This window comes from Sciurus vulgaris, assembly GCF_902686455.1.
Source record: "Sciurus vulgaris genome assembly, chromosome: 16".
NCBI lineage: Eukaryota > Metazoa > Chordata > Mammalia > Rodentia > Sciuridae > Sciurus > Sciurus vulgaris.
In genome coordinates this window covers 19,505,081-19,523,175 of record NC_136477.1, presented here as the reverse complement: position 1 = coordinate 19,523,175, position 18,095 = coordinate 19,505,081, and the positions used below count along the sequence as shown (strand labels likewise).

At 48.6% G+C, this 18,095-nt stretch overlaps 1 protein-coding gene across 1 annotated transcript; it reads right to left on the bottom strand.

Annotated features, from left to right (window-relative positions):
- Positions 1–1,349: 1,349 nt before the first annotated feature.
- On the bottom strand, positions 1,350–17,876 carry CSPG5 (chondroitin sulfate proteoglycan 5). Its single transcript, XM_079114110.1, is given in 9 exon segments — positions 1,350–4,294; positions 10,547–10,612; positions 10,615–10,671; positions 10,673–10,706; positions 12,892–13,080; positions 15,909–16,945; positions 16,947–16,996; positions 16,999–17,019; positions 17,622–17,876. Coding segments are annotated over 9 exon segments (1,713 nt in total). The 5' UTR covers positions 17,719–17,876; the 3' UTR covers positions 1,350–4,132.
- Between the last annotated feature and the right edge of the window lie 219 nt (positions 17,877–18,095).

The following is an 18,095-nucleotide window of genomic DNA, read 5'->3' as shown; positions in this document are numbered from 1 at the left end:
TTTATTTTGAAACAGTGTCTCATTCAGTTGCTGAGGCTGGTCTCCAACTTTTGATCTTCCTGCCTCAGCCTCCTGAACTGCTGGGATTACAGGCGTGGGTCACCATGCCTGGCTCTACTTTCTTTAGAAAGGAAGATTCAGGACAGGCTATGGTGTGGGGTAGAAAGAGCAGAGAGAAGGGCACGTTCATCTGAAAGCACCAGGGTGAAGTGCAGTGTCCCAAGAGTTAGGCAATTGCTATGGAATTGGGGGGGTGGGGTGGCAGCAGACCTGGAGATTCCCCAGAGAGGGCACCAGCCAGCCCTGTGAATCACAATCATTGTGCAAGACACATAGTCTGGCAAGAAAGAGGGCAGGCACAGACAGGAATCAATATATCCTACTCCAACACTTCAGTTCCTTCTTTGGGACAAAGACTCTTGGTAATATCTGGTGACTCTATTCAATAGGCCTCCGTTGTCCCCTGCTGTCCTTGTGATCTGGGTTTCCCTATCCATCCTGTATGTATTGTGAAGGTGAGACAAAGCCAAAGGCTTTGATACACGTTCCATAATACTCTCATGGGAAACACAAAACAAAGCACAATACTAACAACCCCTTCTGTCTGGATGGGATTTAGAATTTACAAAGCACTTTAACACACAAGCCCTCTTGATTGGGCCTCTTTGTGAAAGGATCCAGGGGTGCCTATCCTTGAAGGACAGGTCCCCTAATTCAGAGAGTACAGGAAGTTCTAAACAGAGCCATGCCAAATCTCCCAAAGTGGATAAGAAATATGGTTAGGAAAGTATAATATGTATCCCAATAAGCAGCCCTATCCAACAGCAAAGAGCAGACCACGTTGAATGCTGTCTGGGCAAGAATCCAAGGTGGAAACAGAGGATTTCTGTTGTTAGCTAACAGAAGACTAGGTAAATTGGATCGACTCTCCCACTAACTACAACCGAAGAGTTGTATAAACATCTGACAAGCATCAAAGAACTAACAAGATACTAAAGAGTTACTAGGCCGACATCCAGAGAAGACAGGAATCTAGACAGAGAAGTCTAGTAATCAGGGCCATTTTTGTGCCCTGGAGGCATTTGCTCATTCAGATAAGGTGAATAAGAACAAGTAGTGTTTCTGAAAGTCTCGTAGGGCTGTGCAGGTGGGACACTGGTAAAGCACTGCCTGTATTGGGCTGTGACCCCAGAAGACTGTTTAAAGATGAAGCAGCAGCAAATAAACCCTGGCACAGTCTGACAGATCTGTGACTACCAACCTTGAATTTTTATTCATGTGATCCCACCATTCTAGTGCCCCTGGCACGTGACAGAAGCAAATGAAAACCCTGATAGGAAGAAATCATCGCAGGCTTCAAGATATGTTTAATAAACAAATTTTCAAATACAATGTCCAGCATGAAATGAAAAATAATAAGACACATGATGATGTAAGTCAGGAAGACATGCATGAAATTAGTCAACAGAAGCACACTTTGGCAGGGGGCTTCAGTAGCTAGAATTATTGCAGACCGAATGCAGGTAGAAAATTCTAGAAAACCCTCCAGCAGCTGGGGGGTTTGAACTGTCCTCTCTAATCCATCCCTATGCATTTACTGGATTGTTGGCCTTCACCAATGTCTCCAGTTATCTTTCTAGAAAACAAATCTGGTCCTGCCTCAGCCATACTTACTAGGCATTCCAGGCCCTTTGAAATCCGTCCTCAATGGCTTCTTCCAGGCCCACCACCTAGGACCCCTTTCACACAATCTCTGCTCACCTAGCACTACTTTCCTGAGTAGTTCCTCTTTGTCTTGAATACCCTCTTCTCCTGCTTTCTTGTATCATTCTGAAAAATGCCTCCTTATCTTTTAACATCTGCTTTCAACCTCTGAACTTTTTGTCCTACTCCCATTATGATACTGACACACTGCATTGTAATTATTGAAGTCTGTTTCTTAAGTAGACTATGAACTTCCTGAGACTGCGGCCCACCTTATTCATACAGTATTCCTGGCATGTAGCATGATGCCTGGCTCAGAGTAAGTACTAAATACATATAATGAAATGACAAAAGTTGCGAGGCACAATGGCACATTCCTGAAATCCCAGCTACTCAGGGGACTGTGGCAGGAAGATCACCCATTCAAGGCCAACCTAAGCAATTGTGAAATGCTGTCACAAAACAAAATTTAGAAAAAAGGGTTGGGGATATAGCTCAGTGGTACAGCATTTGCCTAGTATGCACAAGGTCATGGGTTCCATCCCTGGCATTGGATTTTTTTCGGGTTCTGGGGATGGAACCCAGGAGTACTCTATCACTGAGCCACATCCTCAGCTCTTTTAATTTTTAATTTTTTTTTATACTGGGGATTGAACCCAAGGATGCTTAAACACTGAGCCACATCCCTAACCCCTTTTTTATATTTTATTTAATTTATAGACAGGGTCTCACTAAGTTGCTTAGGGTCTTAGATATAAAGGCCATAATGATATTTTTATATCTTTTTTAATTTTTTTTTTTTTTTTTGCGGTGCTGGGGATCGAACCCAGGGCCTCATGCTTGCAAGGCAAGCACTCTACCGACTGAGCTATCTCCCCAGCCCTCTTTTTAAATTATTTGATGAACCTTTATTTTATTCATTTATTTATATGCGGTGCTGAGAATTGTATTCATGTGATCCCATAATAGGCAAGTGCTCCACCCCTGAGCCACAACCCCAGCCCATTTTTTATTTTGAGCCAGGGTCTCACTATGTTGCTGAGGCTGGTCTTGAAATTGTGATCCTCCTGCTGCAGCCACTGGGATTATAGGTGAGCACCACTGTGCCCAGCTGAAAGAGTATTTTTTTTTTTAAAGAGTATTCTTCTTCTTCTCCCCCGGCCCCCACACTTGGTGCCAGGAATTGAATCCAGAGGCGCTTAACCACTGAGCCAAATCCCTAGCCCATTTTTATTTTTTCTGTTGAGACGGGGTCTCACTAAGTTGCTTACGGCCTTGTTAATTTGCTGAGGCTGACTTTGAACCTGTGATCCTCCTGACTCAGCCTCCCAAGCCACTGAGGTAAGAGGTGTGTGCCACCACACATGGTTTAAGAGTATTCTTTTTTTTTTTTTTTAATTGCGGGGGGGGGGGGGGGCGGGGGTACCAGGGATTGAACTCAGGGACACTCGATCACTGAGCCACATCCCCAGCCCTATTTTGTATTTTACTTAGAGACAGGGTCTCACGTAGTTGTTTAGTGTCTCATCATTGCTGAGGCTGGCTTTGAACTCACCATCCTCCTGTCTTAGACTCCCAAGCCACTGGGATTACAGGCATGCACCACCATGCCCAATTTAAGATTTTTTTTTTTTTTTTTGTAGTATTTTTGACAGTAGATGAGAGAGACTGGTCTGAATTGTGCCCTGCCCTTGAATTTATACATCGAAGTCTCAACCTCCAACCTGATTATAGTTAGAGACAGGCCTTTAAGAAGCTGATTATGAGGCAATCAAAGAGGCCTTCTTAGAACAAGAAGAGACATTGGTGATCTCTGTCGGCACAAAGAAGGAAGGCCATGTGACAACTTAGCAAGATGGTGGCCATTTGCAAGCTAGAGGGAGAAGCCTCATCAGAAATCAACACTATTGACACACTGACCTTGGATTTCCAGACTCCAGAACTGTGAGAAAATAAATTCCTGTTGTTTAAGCCTGTTGTGTTTTGTTATGGCGTATCTACAATGAAAGTCAGAATTCACGTCAAACTGGTAAGAATAGGTAGGGAGTGGGCACGTGACATTTAGAAAGTGGATAGCTTTTTAAAAAGTTTATTTCAAGAACTTTGTTTTTTACTGGTATTCCAAAAAAAAGGTGGGTCAAAGTACAAAAAAAAAGTCAGTTGAATAACAGTGTAGGTTTAGAAATCACAGCGGCAGAAGCAATGTACAGACAGCACAGATAAAACAATCCAACGTATGCAATTCTGTTCAGTTTCTTTGCTTATTTTAAGTGTTTCTTTCCCCTCCTGTACAAAATACATCAAAGCATGCCATGAGATCAGAAAAAGAAAAGAGTCTAACAAATGGTTACGAGGAACAGACTCTGTACAAGAGGAGATAATGTTTCTTCCCCGCCCCCACCCCCGCTTCCTCTCTTCTTCCTCTGCTTTAGGTTAAGTTATTCTGGAGACAGTTCACCTCCAAGTCGGCCTGGTCACCTTTGCCACCCTCAAGTTTGGGTGACATGGAGTTCTGGATGTTAAATGACTCCTCCTCTTTCAGGCAGGACTTGAGAACTTCCTGGATTTTGTGGGGAGCACTAGGATCATCCTGGAGGAAGAAAAAAGTTGGGGAGGGGAAGGAGACAGTGGGCAGAGCAATCAATAATCACCTAATTTTTTCCTAACTGGCTGAAGACAGCAGAGCTTAAAAAAATTTTATATATATATTATATATATACATATATATGTGTGTGTGTGTATATATATATGGAGAAAAGCTCTAAGACTTGAATAAACCAAACGTAACTGAAGTAACTGACCAGCTACTACTTTTTAGGAAAGTCATCCTTATAAGCTTACAAGCAATACAGATACAGATAAGAAGTTGACAGGTATTCAAATACCTGTAATCTGGGCCACTCAGGTCTTCTCTTAGACAGAGATTAGGGAGAAACAGCCACTTTCATTTGGCTCAGAGACCTTTAAAGTCTCACACAAGGAGCTCTGTTCCCACTAGTGTCTTGGTCAGGGAACACAAGGGGGAACACAGAGGACTGTGCTCAGATGCACACTCTCCTCAGACAAGCAGACATGTCCCCCAACTAGTGGCCAAAGACCTGTGAGCCTCTAGCAGACAGAACTGTGCTGGGAAAGATGTTTCCTCAACCCAATCCCCAGAGTCCGGCTGCCTCCACTGCCTGCCACTGCCTCATATGCTACCTAAGCTGTGGATCCCCCACCTGCTTCTGAGGTACCCCTCTGCCTTCCTGCCATCTGTGTGTGTCAGCCGCAGCCCTAGAACAAGCTCCTGAACCTGACCTGAATTTGCCAGTGAAGTTTCCAGGGAGTCTACACTAGCACACAGACCTCTAGTTCCATATTCTGGGTCCTCAAAGGACTTCTGCAGTAGGTCTTGCCTAGCTCTTTCCCTTGAGGACCCCCAGAAGGGATCATACCCAGAGAGATTCTGTGGGCCTCAGTTTTTTGTCTGTTACCCCACAGAGCTATCGTTATGTATGTGGAACTAAGCTGATCAGAGGTGGATTCACAGATGCATGAAGGGTGCAGAATGTCCCCATCTGACCATCTAGCTAAGACTATTATTTTTTTTTCCCAAGACTACTCTTTAACCACTTAAGAAATTCAAGATAATTGTCATGCTTCATGGCCAGGCATTCTCCAAACAGCTCTGGGGAACTCTGGTCCATTCCACCTGCGGTGCTAGGTTAGGGTGGTGACAGGCTGGGAAAAGTAGGGCTTTCATGGTGCTACACATACAGCACTGTGGGTATGGAAAGCTCTGCCATAGTCTTGTTCTCTCATTTCCAGAGGCCCAGACTGGACATAATTTATAGATAATGGGGGGACACAAGTTCCCCATTCCAATGAGACAAGAGGAAAAGGACTTCCTAGAGTCCCAAGGCAGACTAGAGGCGCAGCAGCTGCGTATAGGACACACACTGGCACCTGACTTTGTCAATCACTGTTTGGAGGGAATTAAAAAAAAAAAAAAATTGCAGGGGGTGGGCTGGGCACAGTGGCACATGCCTATAATCCAGTGACACCAAAGACCTGATGCAGGAGGATCGGAAGTTTGAGGCCAGCCTCAGAAACTTAGCTAGACCCTATCTCAAAATAAACAAATAAAATGGGCTGGGGATATAGCTCAGTGGGAGAGTTCAATCCCTAGTACCAGTAAAACTATAACAAAAATCTCCCAAAAACCTGCAGTACAAAAATCTATATACACTGAACTGGAAAGATTTCTAGGCAATATAGAAACATGGTATATGTGCATATACATTTCGGTTATTTTTGGGTGGGTTGGTTGAACCCAGGGCTTCATGCACGCTAAGCACATGTGCTACCACCAAGTTACACCCCGAGCCCAGCCCATGCGTATGATTTTTGGAGAGGGACGTGGGGTGAAGTGGAGCAGTATTTATTTATTTATTTATTTTTTTACTGTGTGTGCTTCTGTACTGTTTGGGGAAGACGTTGGATGTGGAAGCTTCAGAGTTGAGCCCTTAATGATCATGGGTAGGATGGACTTTGAGGCACACCAAAGCCTGCAAAAGGACAATAAGGGTCTATGCTCATCTTTCTTCTTACAAGGATGCAAATTGCTCTCATGTTTTTCCAGAAATTCCCCCACGTTCATTTCATACCAGATGCCTTTTGGGCATATAGGACACAGGAAGATTCCCAAAACGTGAAGAAAAGTACATCAACTGACTCCTTATAGAACTGTGATGTCACAAAGAGGGGGGGCCCCCATTCGACTTGGCCCGTCCAGGGCTCACAGCATTTGGAAAGATGAGAAAATTGCCTTCTGTGCTGAGGTGGGAGAAGCAGATCCTAAAATAAAGGAACAGAGGGGACTGGGGTTGTAGCTCAGTGGTGGAGCGCTTGCCTAGCATGTGTGAGGCACTGGGTTCGATTCTTAGCACTGCATATAAATAAATGAATAAAATAAAGGTCCATCAACAACTTAAGAAATATATATATATATATGAAAGAAAGGAACAGAGGTATCCAAACAAGGCTCTTAGGCAAGCCATGTGCCTTCCGCAAAAAGAAAAAGTGAGGGAGTGTCTGAAACAAGACAGAGCTTTCTAGCCAGAGTATTTCCTCCAGAATTGATCTGCTTTTTATTTTTATTTTTACCTTCCAGTACTGGAGTTTGAATCCAGGAGTGCTCTACCATTGAGCTACATACATCCCCAGCCCTTCTTAAAAACTTTAAGGGCTGGGGTTGAGGCTCAGTGGTAGAGCGCTCACCTAGCATGTGTGAGGCCCTGGGTTTGATCCTCGGCACCACAAAATAATAAAATAAAGGTACTCTGTCCATCTACAACTAAAAACGAAAATGTTGGAAAAAAATTTAAATTTTGAGATAGGGTCTTGCTAAGTTGCTGAGGCTGGCCTTGAACTTGCAATCCTCCTGCCTCAGCCTCCTGAGCAGCTGGGATTATAGAAGTGTACCACGGTGCCCCTATTTCCTGTAAAGCCTAAGGTCGCCAAACTCTGTAGTAGCAGGCTGTTGATGTGGCAGATGTACTTAGTCACAGGGGAGCAGGATAGACATCTGACATAAATCCTGAAAACCACAGAGGGCCCCCAGCTCCTCGTGTTCCACCCCAGCCATATGGATACACTCCAGCCCAGGATTCAGGCCTGGATTCCCATGTGTCCAGGTGCAAAACTCTGTCAGAAGGGGACAGTCAATCACTGCCTTACCGTACACATGCAAAAGCAGTCCGGAAAGGAAAAAAAAAATGTGAATAGGGAAAAATATCACTGAGGGGTACTACAAAGTCCCAGAAATAAAGCAAACTCCTGGAAGGGTCTGTCAGGTCTCAGGAGGATCATTTATCTGCCACATTCCCTCGACAGCACCGCCGGTGAGGAGCAACAGGGCAGCTCAGCCTGGGCAAGTCTGCCCGTGGTTTCAGGTGACTTCATTCACATGTTGCACCTGAGCAGGTCCAGCTTCCTGCACTCCCTCCAGCCTCCTGATGTCCCCTCCCAAAGCTGGCTGCTCAGCCACACAAAGACTCACATAGGTTCAGCCTGTGACCCATGCTGACAGCACCTCGCCTCAGCCCGGTGGGCTCAGGGGAGCAGCAGAGGGCAGGAAGCCACTAACATAGAAACCAGAGTGGGCCCTACACACAAGACCAAGGCAGCAGATTTTTTAAATAAAAGTTTTTTTTTTGTTTTTTGTTTTTTTTTTTTTAATTTTTATATCAGGGATGAACCCCGGTGCTTAACCACTGAGTCATATTCCCAGCCCTTTTATATTTGAGACAGGGTCTTGATAAGTTGCTGAGGCTGGCTTTGAACTTGTGATTCTCCTGCCTCAGCCTCCCGAACCTGCTAGGACTATAGGTGTGCACCACTGTGCCCAGCTAATTACATGTTTTTTTGAGTGCAGCTGGTAGAGATTATTGTGATGGGGTAGGAAAATGACCCGCTCAATCTACTTTATTTAGAAATAACCCCTCGAGTAAAAGAAATAGATGTTCAAAAACTTTCAGGCACATCAATATCAAACAGGAATGTGAGGATGAAAGGAGAGGCTGGGGAAGGCTGACCAGCAGGTCAGACTCTGAGCCCTTCTCTCCTGGTACCATGTGGAAGTGGACAGTGTGGTGGCTGTAGCAACAAGCAAGGCTGCATTTCACAATAGACTGGCAATTTTTCCTTTTCCTTTTGCTAGGGATGGAACCCAGGGCCTTCCATGTGTGAGATGTGTTCCCCACTGAGCATCATCCCTGGCTCCAGTACATCCATCCTAACTGGCCACACTCACGAGACCGCGACTGTGATCAAGTGTGGTCTGTAGGCTGGGTGGGGAGAGCGAGAGCATGCAAAGGTCCAGCAGCTCACTCCCGCTGCACGGACAGCCATCCCCTCATACGCACAGTGCTTTACAGCGTGGAGAGGATGCTGAGGCTGGGCATGATCTGGGGAAGGACACCAGCTGAAAATGATGCTTAAGATCCAAGAGGGGCCAGGGACCACCAGAGACTGGTCCTGCCCTTTCCCTGAGGGATGGCCATAATGCTGTTCCAGCTGGCCCCATGTCCCCTTCTCAGGCAGAGTCCACTATGGCTGTCCACCTGTGATCTGGTCCTTTTTCAAGGTTGCCACCGTCTGAGCTGAGGATGGGTAGAAGCTTTCATGTATAGATGCCCCACCTTCCACATGGCTGGTTAATCCACAAACAGGAAGTCTCTGCATAGGCTCATGCAGCTAAGTCCCCCAGCAGGAGCTATCTCCTTCCTGTCTTTTGGGAAGGGCAAAGACAATCCATGTTTGTAGTTGTCAGAAACACAAGAGTCAGAACCTTTCCTGGGGAGCCTTGACCTCTGCCAGGTAGGAGCAACTGCTATGGACAAGGGGTGCCCTGACTGGCCATAATCTGCTGCCCCCTTGTACAGGATGGCAGTGTCCAACCATGGAACCAAAAGAGCTGGTGGTGGGCTGCTGTCACTAGTGATCAATAAGTGTTGACTGAATGCACAGCACTGCAGGGGGCTGGATAGGAAGGGAGGGGAGTGGCCTGATGAGCGAGACGCCTGTCCTGCCCTCAAGGTGCCACATTCTGGTGGGTGAGTTATGTGCTTATCCAACTTAAAGCTCTTGTTTAAGACATCTTGTTTCCTTGGTTATTATTTATATCGCTTATCTTAATATTTTTGGTGCACACCAAGTGGAAACATCTGTTTTCTATTCTTTGCATCAAAAATATCAGAAAAAAAAGGATCCTTTCATTTCCTACTTAGAGTGACTTTTCTCTTCCTCTGCCAGGCCATTTTTCTTTTCTGTGACCAAGGCCACATTTACTATCATTCTCTTTTTTTCCGTTCTGGGGCTACAGTTTCCCCATCTACAAAAAGATGAGTGTCCTACAAAAGATTTGTGCTGTTCATGTGCCAAGAGCTCTACAGCACATGCTACTCGTGGCTGTTGAAGTGGACAGTGCAGACAGAGGACATTCCTGTCTCACAGGAAGCCCCACTGGACAGCACTGCCCTAGACTGGCCAGGTCCCAATAAGCTTCAATACCCCCACTACGTCAAGAACCTCTTCGAATTTCCATGTATACTCCACTATCTTAGTCAGAAGAATCTCAGGTTAGTTCCTTGACTGATGTAATAATGTGTATATCTTGAAGTACAGAGCTGCACTAAGTGCAGAATTCTTGGACTTAGATATGACATGGCTTCTATTTGGCTTTCAAAAATCTCTAACAGTACCCAGTATTTTAATACTGGCTTGGTCCAGGTCATATACCTAAGATAGTCTTTTTGGAAAATGGTCTACTGGGAACTTTTATTGAATTCAGTTGATATGTATGAACTCATCTACTAAGAACAGAATTACTCCAGGTTTAAGGTTTCACCAGTAATTCTGTGGTACCTTGGCCCTAACCAGTGTGTATAAGCCTGCCAGTTGTTTGGGTCCTCAAACAGGATCAAGGACGGAGGGGGTTTTCCACCTGTCCCAAAGGAAAACAAGTATTTGCTGTGATGACCATTGGAACCTATTAAGACTAGCAATGAACGCAAAGCCTTTTCTCCCTTGATGTGGAAAGTAAAAGACAATCAGACTTCTAAAGTATAGATGAATCTAAAAATCACAAGTCGACCTTGGAAGAAATCTCTACTACCTATGAAACCCTGCTTGTCAGAGGCCAGACATGGTCAAGCATCTCTTTCCACCTTCACTGCCCCACCGGGTTGCCCTAAGCTGACCTCCAAAGCTGCTGCAGACTTGGCATTCTGAAATAGATCAAAGGCTTGGGTTGGGGCTGAGGCATGCATAAGGGTAGATGTGAGGAAAGACAAGTTACCTGACAGATAACGTTATCATAGTGAGCCAAGGCACGGGCATTGGGGGAGGAGATACGGGGAGTGTCCCGCAAAATTTCCTTACATTTGGGTGAGAGCCCTCAGCACTGGTGGAGAGGGAGAAGTTTATCGTTGTGGAGCTCAGATGGGGTCCGGAATTTGCTGGTAGGAAAAAAGAGAGATGGGAAAACATAAGTGACATAATCATGGCAAAATGTAATGATAGAAGTTAATATCTCAGTCTCATGGGTCAAATACTACATTTTGTTGAATGCCAAGGGTTGGACTAAGATGTCCCATTATTTGATGTTGCATGAGAAAAAACTTCTGCACTTAAACCATGATCCAATACTTTGTTATCACCTTGGGTTTTTTTTTTTTTTTTTTTTGCAGTGCTGGGGATTGAACCCAGGGCCTTGTGCTTACGAGGCAAGCACTCTACCAACTGAGGTATATTCCCAGCCCTTGGGTTGTTTTTTTAAAAATATACTTGAAATATCTTATTTGGACTTCAGATAAAGAACTGACAGCGATATGAACAGCTATGACCCATGTTGTGCATGCAAGGCAATTACAACTACATCAAGACTACCATCTGGTTAACAGTGATTCTAAGATGCCAGCAATTGTAAGACACAATCCAATTTCAGAGATGTTAATATGTGAGAAAAAATATGCATCTTAGAATCAATCAATTTCAGCAGTATCTGCAGAGCTCTGAGCACATGAAGTATCATCAGAGCAGTAACTGGGTTCAGGAAAGAAAGAAGGTATGCAGAGAAATAAGGGAACCGCCTCTGCAAAACCCAGAGGCCCATCAAGGGACGGAGACCTGGAAGGAGAACCTGATTCTGCTATAGCTCTTGCTTCTCCTCTTCTCTGGAAGTTGATCCTTTCTGCCCCATATCCTCATCAGCAGCTGCCCAGATTTAGATGGTCCCATCCCCTCCACCCCACATACCCACCCCTTTGGTGTAGGCATGAGAAGCCGACGGGCCTCTGTGGAGTGACCACGTGCCCAGATACACGCCCCCCCCCCCCCCCCCCCCCCCCCCCCCCCCCCCCGCCTCAATGCACAGGCACAATGGAGAGGCCCTTCTGGCCCCATGGCAGTTAAACTGAAATGCCGCGGGGCTGCCGGCATCTGCACATTGCATGAGTCCACCCAGACAGGAGCAACAGATGGTGTTTTGTCCTTTTTTCAGGAGCCAGGGAAGTCCTTCAGTCACATTCTCTGGAGGGTGTCTCAGGTCAGAGGGATTAATTGGGTGACAGGTTGAAAGGGAATCAGGGTCAGTTTTGCATCAAATGTCTCTGGGTCCCAAAAAAGCTGAGCTTCAGTGTCCTCTTTTTGACTTCTGTGAACCTTTAGAAAGGTATTCATTTTACTTCATAAGAATAATTCCCCTCACAGTGCAAAGGGTCACATCTGAAAGTTCAAGACCTAGTGTAATGGCAAATGTATGCTCTCATGTGTACACACAGGTGTGACTCTGCAGAAGAGCTGACAGCCATTCTGGAACCTGGGGGTGGGGTGCAGCAGAGAAAGTGAACCCTGACCCCCCTCCTCAGTCACAAAATTCTACTCAGGGGAGGTAAAGGGAATTTCCTTAACTACTTCTGTTTGGACCAGGGGTTGACTAGTTTTTAAAAAGCAATGCAAGCCAGGCACAGTGGCACACACCTGTAAGCCCAGTGATTTGGGAAGCTAAGGCAGGAGGATTTCAAATTTAAGGTCAGCCTTGGTAACTTAGCAAGACCCCATCTCAAAATAAGAAATAGAAAGGGTTAGGGGTGTGGCTCTGTGGTAAAGTGCCCTTGGATTCAAGGGCACTTTAGTATGGGGGGCTGGAGGGGTGAGAAGGGGTGGGAAGCAGTGCATTGTGGTGCTAAAGCCATTTTCTTCAGCATCCAAGGGGGAGCTGGTATTAAGTGATAGCAGATTTGAGGGGGATGAAGTTACGCCAGGTTGATCTGTGAGCAAATCCTTGCACTGGCACTGGTTGTCAAAGACCAGGGAAGCAGATGCTGTCTGGCGGGGTGGGCAGACCGAGTCCAATAACTTGCTTGGAGACTAGGGCTGGGACACGCTCTATGCTGGACACCTTTTCTTTAAGTACTCTCTATCCTGAGTAGGGGTGCTGGGAATGTTGCCGGGCAGCTACAGTGTGCCATGGGGGTTTCACCTCTGCTGCAATCCCAGCACATTCTGTTTATGAAGGGATAAGCCTGGCAGACTGAACTAAACAGCTATGGATGCAGAGCAGGTGCCAGAAACTCCCATGACGACATCCCTGGATCAGGGATCAGGCATCTCCCACCAAGAGGCTGAGTGGCGCAGACTCACTTGGTCCTCCGTAGCTTGGTATTCTCAGTCTTGAGCAGATAGAGTTTCTTGGCAAAGAAGACTGTCATCATGAAGAGCAGGAGCAGCACAAGGGCTGCAGAGCCTACAGCCACGCACATCACCTGGAAATCGGTGATGATGGACTCACAGCGCATCCCCTTGTGCCAGATGTAGTCCTGCGTGTTGCACCTGCAGTAGTGACAGTGAGACCGCGACTGAGGGGCAGCTGCAGCCACAGCCTAGGCCTGGGCCTGACCCCAACATTCATTTTAATAGCCTGTACCTAGGACCACCTGGAGGAACTGCAACACCCCTCAAGTGCACAGATCTCAAAGCTAGTATTCTCCCGCCCTTTTTTAAAAATATTTTTTTAGTTGTCAATGGACTTTTATTTTACTTATTTATATGCAGTGCTGACAATCAAACCCAGTGCCTCATACATGCTAGGCAAGCACTCTACCACTGAGCCACAACCCCAGCCCTCTCCCCTATCTTTCCAAATCTTCAATAAAATGGACCAGGCTGCTCTGAGGTCCATAATATAAATTAGGTAACCAAGGCACAGAGAAACCGAGTGAATGAAGCTGAGTAACATGCCTGTTATGTGACTACAACTCAGTGAAGACAATCACAGGATTCTCTCAGACCTCTGCCCGCCCTGGCTTTGGGTGAAAGACAGATGAGACACAAGACGAATAGGAGCTATCACTACAAAGTACGAGGCCCTTCCCCGAACATGAAAACCTATCTTGTTGCTTCGCATCTCATCTAGTTCATGTGGTTAACCAGACACTGAAAAATAAGGAACTGACAGGCAAGGACAAATGCAAGGATGGAGGTATATTCTCCTCCGACCCCATCAGCCCCCAAACTTCTGCCCCTAGAGCTTTCCAATACTATGAGACTGTCACATAAGCATAGTGAGAATCAACCTTCTGGGTGGGTTTTAGTCCTTTTGTTGAGTGACTTTCTCCTGCCCTTGGGGACATTCCCAGGCTCCAACTCTTCCAATGACATTGCTGTTTCCATGGGAACCAGGCTGCTTCAAAGAGGAAAGATGTGGAAGGATATAGAGGCAGGCAAAGGAGGGAGGACATGAACCTCAGGGTGAATGACAGACAAGAAAGGGGCCCAGAAATGGGGAAATCATGCACCAGAAAACTGGCTACTCTACAACCAGAATAGGCTGCAGAGAAATGGCTAATAAGCAATTCTTCTTTGTTTTCCCACTGAACCTCTGCTGTCATAGGAGGACTATCTGTTTGAGGTTGCCAGGGAATGCAGACCCTCTAAGTGGGGCCCTCTAACCCCGTGTTCTAGAGAAGTCTAGCCATAGCTCTCATCGTTTCCCTGCAGTGGGTCAGGGTGACAGAGACAAAGGCATACTGCAGTCTGCAACTAAAGGCTCAGCAGTCTCCTGTGAGTGGAATGCAAAAGCAGTTTTCAAGCTGTGGGCCAGGCCTGGGTGTGCACAACCAGAGCAGGAGTCTGGCAGGGAGGCCCCAGTGTGACCCTAGAGTGGAAGCTAAACTGGGATTGCTGAGTGGGCATGTGGGGAAGTCCTTCTGAGGCCCACTGGTAAAACCCCTGATCGGCAGATCCAGGTAGCTTAGTGAGGAGGACAACCTTGTTCCTCTACTCAGGAATTCCCTGAGAGCTCCAGTGAAACTATTATAGATCTCCAGAGGCAGCAAGACCTCTAAATTTCATACTCTGATGGGAAGCTCATTTTGAGGGTGAAATGCCAAGCCTCCAAGATGATAAAGGATGACTTTGCACAGATTCCACAGATCCCAGGCTGAAATCATCATTATGGTTCCCCAAACTAAAGTTTGAAGAGCAAAACCACAGGGTTCCCCATATTTCTGGTAGTCCTTAACCAGCTGGCAAAGCCTTACCTCCTCCTCCTAACTTCTGAACCACAGTACCTTCTCTTGGCAATGGCTGGACAACTCCAACCAGAACTTCATGGTCACGTCATGTGTAAGTGACCCTAGCGTTGTGACCATTTATGGAAAAGAACTTTCACAGGAGGGAACGGGGACTGGAGCTTTGAGTGTTCACCCCTGTCATTCTCCTATCACAACATTAGCCCTTAAGAAACCCGGATTCTTCACAAACCTCTACGAAGAACAAGAAAAAGAAGCATCGGAACGACACTGACAAAAGGGGACTCTGATAACAGAAATGTTCCTCCTAAGACCAAAGGGAACCAGCCTCAGAGGAGAGTGAGCCCTCCACTTCACTTCTCTAGGGCCTATAAAGAACCACTCAGATCATCCCTGATTTGTGATCCTTCCAGAATAAGGCAGCAAGTTCTCCAGCAGGTAATACCTCCCCAAGGGCAGTTCCCAAGAGTGAGGTGACTGGGGTACTTACTGAAGAGGTGTGGAATGGTGCATGCAGATAATGTCCTCATAGATATTCTGAACTAAATCTCAGAAGCCATCACAGACTTGGTATCCCAAGGGAGACAAGTATCAACCCACGGGAAAGAAAAAGAGTCACTATCCAAAATCAAAAACTGCCACTCTCAGTTTGATTATCACCCGTGAGTGGCTGCTCTTCTGGGTCTGCTTCTGAGGTCATCACTGAATTCACATGCCCATCTATGAGACACTGGGTTTGGAGGGAGCACTCGGCTGTCTTTCCTCGGTCCTGCTTGGCCATACTAATAGCCAGCACTCTCCAACAAAAACCCTTCAACCCTGCAAAGGCCTCTTTCCAAAATTCTTAGAGAAGTCCCTTCACTTGCCTTCATAATTGAATGGTGTGGGTCAGGTAGAGGACTTATAAAATCTTATTTCTGAGGAAGCTCTCCTGGTGATGAGACCACAGGAAGTACATTTTAAGAGGTAATTCTGTAAAAGAAATCTGAGTGGATCTTTAATGACCTGGGAATCCTGTGAATGTACAACCTCTTGGAAGTTGTGCCCCTCTTTCCACTGCTGCTTTTGCTGGGTCTGCCCCACCTACACTCTTTTATAGCCCTCATTGCCTGCCTGCCATTCACTTACCTGCAGAAGGCCCCTATGTTCTCCACCAGGTAGCACTGGCCGCCATTGTGACAGTAACTTGGGAAGAGGTCGCACACTGACCTGCAGGAGCCATTGTGCCGCACGAAGCCACTACGGCACTCAGTGCCATTTTCATTTGAGGCCACGTCCCGGCCTGGCTCTCCTGGGCGGGGCCTGAGGGCAATGCTGCTGCTGGGGACCATCCCCAGAGTATGCTGTGGAGGGACAGCGTGCCACCGACTGGTGGGCTGGCCTGTCCCGGGCCCCACACCAGGCTTATTAGTGGGCACAAAAAGGTCACTGTCATCTTCTAGGTCTCCTCCTCCCACTGCATCCTTGTCCTCGTCGTCATCCTCCTCTTCCTCCAAGTCATCGTAGAAGGATGTGGTAGGATAGAAATCAGACTCATCAAAGGGGGTGAAGTCATCGTATAAGTCAAGGAGGCTCCAAGAAGGGGTCTCTCCTTCGGTATCAGGGTGGTTCTCAGAGGTTCCTGGTGACCCGGGGAAGCTCCCTAGGTCTGCACCACGACCCTCACTGTCCAATCCTTCAAAGTAGTCGATGTCAATTATATCTGAGGCTGGTTGGGGCTCTGGTGTGCCTTGAAGTGGGTCAGTGGGCTCTGGCCCTTGAGGGTCAGGTGTGCTGCCTCCTAGGTTCAGCCAAACCTCCAAGGGGCTCTCCTTGGGGAGTTCAGGACCTGGGCTCTGCTTATCAAAAGCGGTGGGGGAGGGTGGCCCACTGGCTTCAGTAGCCTCAGAGGTGGCAGGGGGCACTGTCGACTGCCCAAAGGCCCCGTCAGGAGCCTGGAGAGTAGCTGGAAGGGCCTGGGCATCACCGCTACCAGTCTCTGCGGTCACTCCGCCTAGGCCTGGGCTGTCGACCTCTAGCCAGGCGGTGCCAGTCACTGCAGCTGATGCCTCTAGTGCCTCCTCAGGCCCGACCCCAGGGCCCACAGAGGCCAGCTCGCTGCCAGGGGACGTCCACAAGGTCTCGCCTTCACCAGTCCCAGGCAGGCCCGCCTCCTCCCGCGTGTCCATTAGCATGCGGTTCCCACGACAGTACAATCCTTATTAGCTCCTCGGCCTAACCGCGCTTCCTGCCTCACGTGCTATGGGCAGAGAGAGAAACGTGGCGTCAGGATGGCATATAGAGCCTAAATCCAGTAGCCTGCCAAGATCTACCCTAAACCAGGGTTTCCCTTAGGCCACCTGGGTTCCAAGGGCCACACCCACCTCCAGTCCCGCCAAAGCATGCCTCCTAAGTAGGAAACTACACTGTCCCTATTTTCTTGACGTCCATACTTGGGTGGTCCCAGAAGCCTCACCCTCGAGAGAGGGAGAAGAGATAGCCCACTTCCGGACCCCCCTCAAAGAATCTATCATGCCCCTCCCCACCTCCAGGCCTCTCCCAGCCTCAAAGCTCCGCCCACCTTCAGGTCCCGCCCCGAGGTCTCACCCAGACCCCGCCCCCATCAAGGCGCCCCCAGCTCGCCCATCCCGCGGCCTGCGTGCCGGGCTCTGGTGGTCCCAGCTGGTCTGCCTCCCCGAGAACCCCACCGCCTCCAGCGTTCCTTCCCCCACCCCCGGGTCCCAGGCCAGGCGGTGCCCCGCCCCCTGCCACCCCTCGCGGACTCCACCTGTACCCAAAGCCAGCTAGAGGCCGGGGTGGGGCGCGAGGGCCGCTGGGGCCCCAGCCTCAGTCGGTACCTACCCGGCACGGCCCCAGTGGCAAGGACCAGCGTGGCCCCCAGAAGCAGCAGCAGCGGCGGCGGCCCCCGACCCGGGCCCCCGCGCCCGGCTCGGCCCATGGCGCGGCGCCCCGGCCGCTGTCCGCGGTCCGCCCGCCTGGCTGCACCCTCGGCTCGCCCGGCCGCTGCGCCTCCCGCCGGTTGCCGCGGCTGCCTCAGCCCACGGTGGGCAGCGCCAGCAGCCGCATGCCGCGTCCGCCGCCGTCCCGGCCGCCGCGCCCCCCCGCCCTCCCGCGCCGCCGCCGCGCGCCCCGCCCCCGGCCTCCCGCCGCACGCAGCGCTGACACCGCCCCCCAGGCGCCCGCGGGGTACGCGGAGCGCGGGGCAGGCGCAGAGCGCCGCGCGTGGCGCGAGCCGACAGATGCACGCGCGGGAGAAGCCGCGCGCGGCTGCCGCCCGCCTTCTAGTTAAGAGCCCGCAAGGGCCGTGGCCCGGGA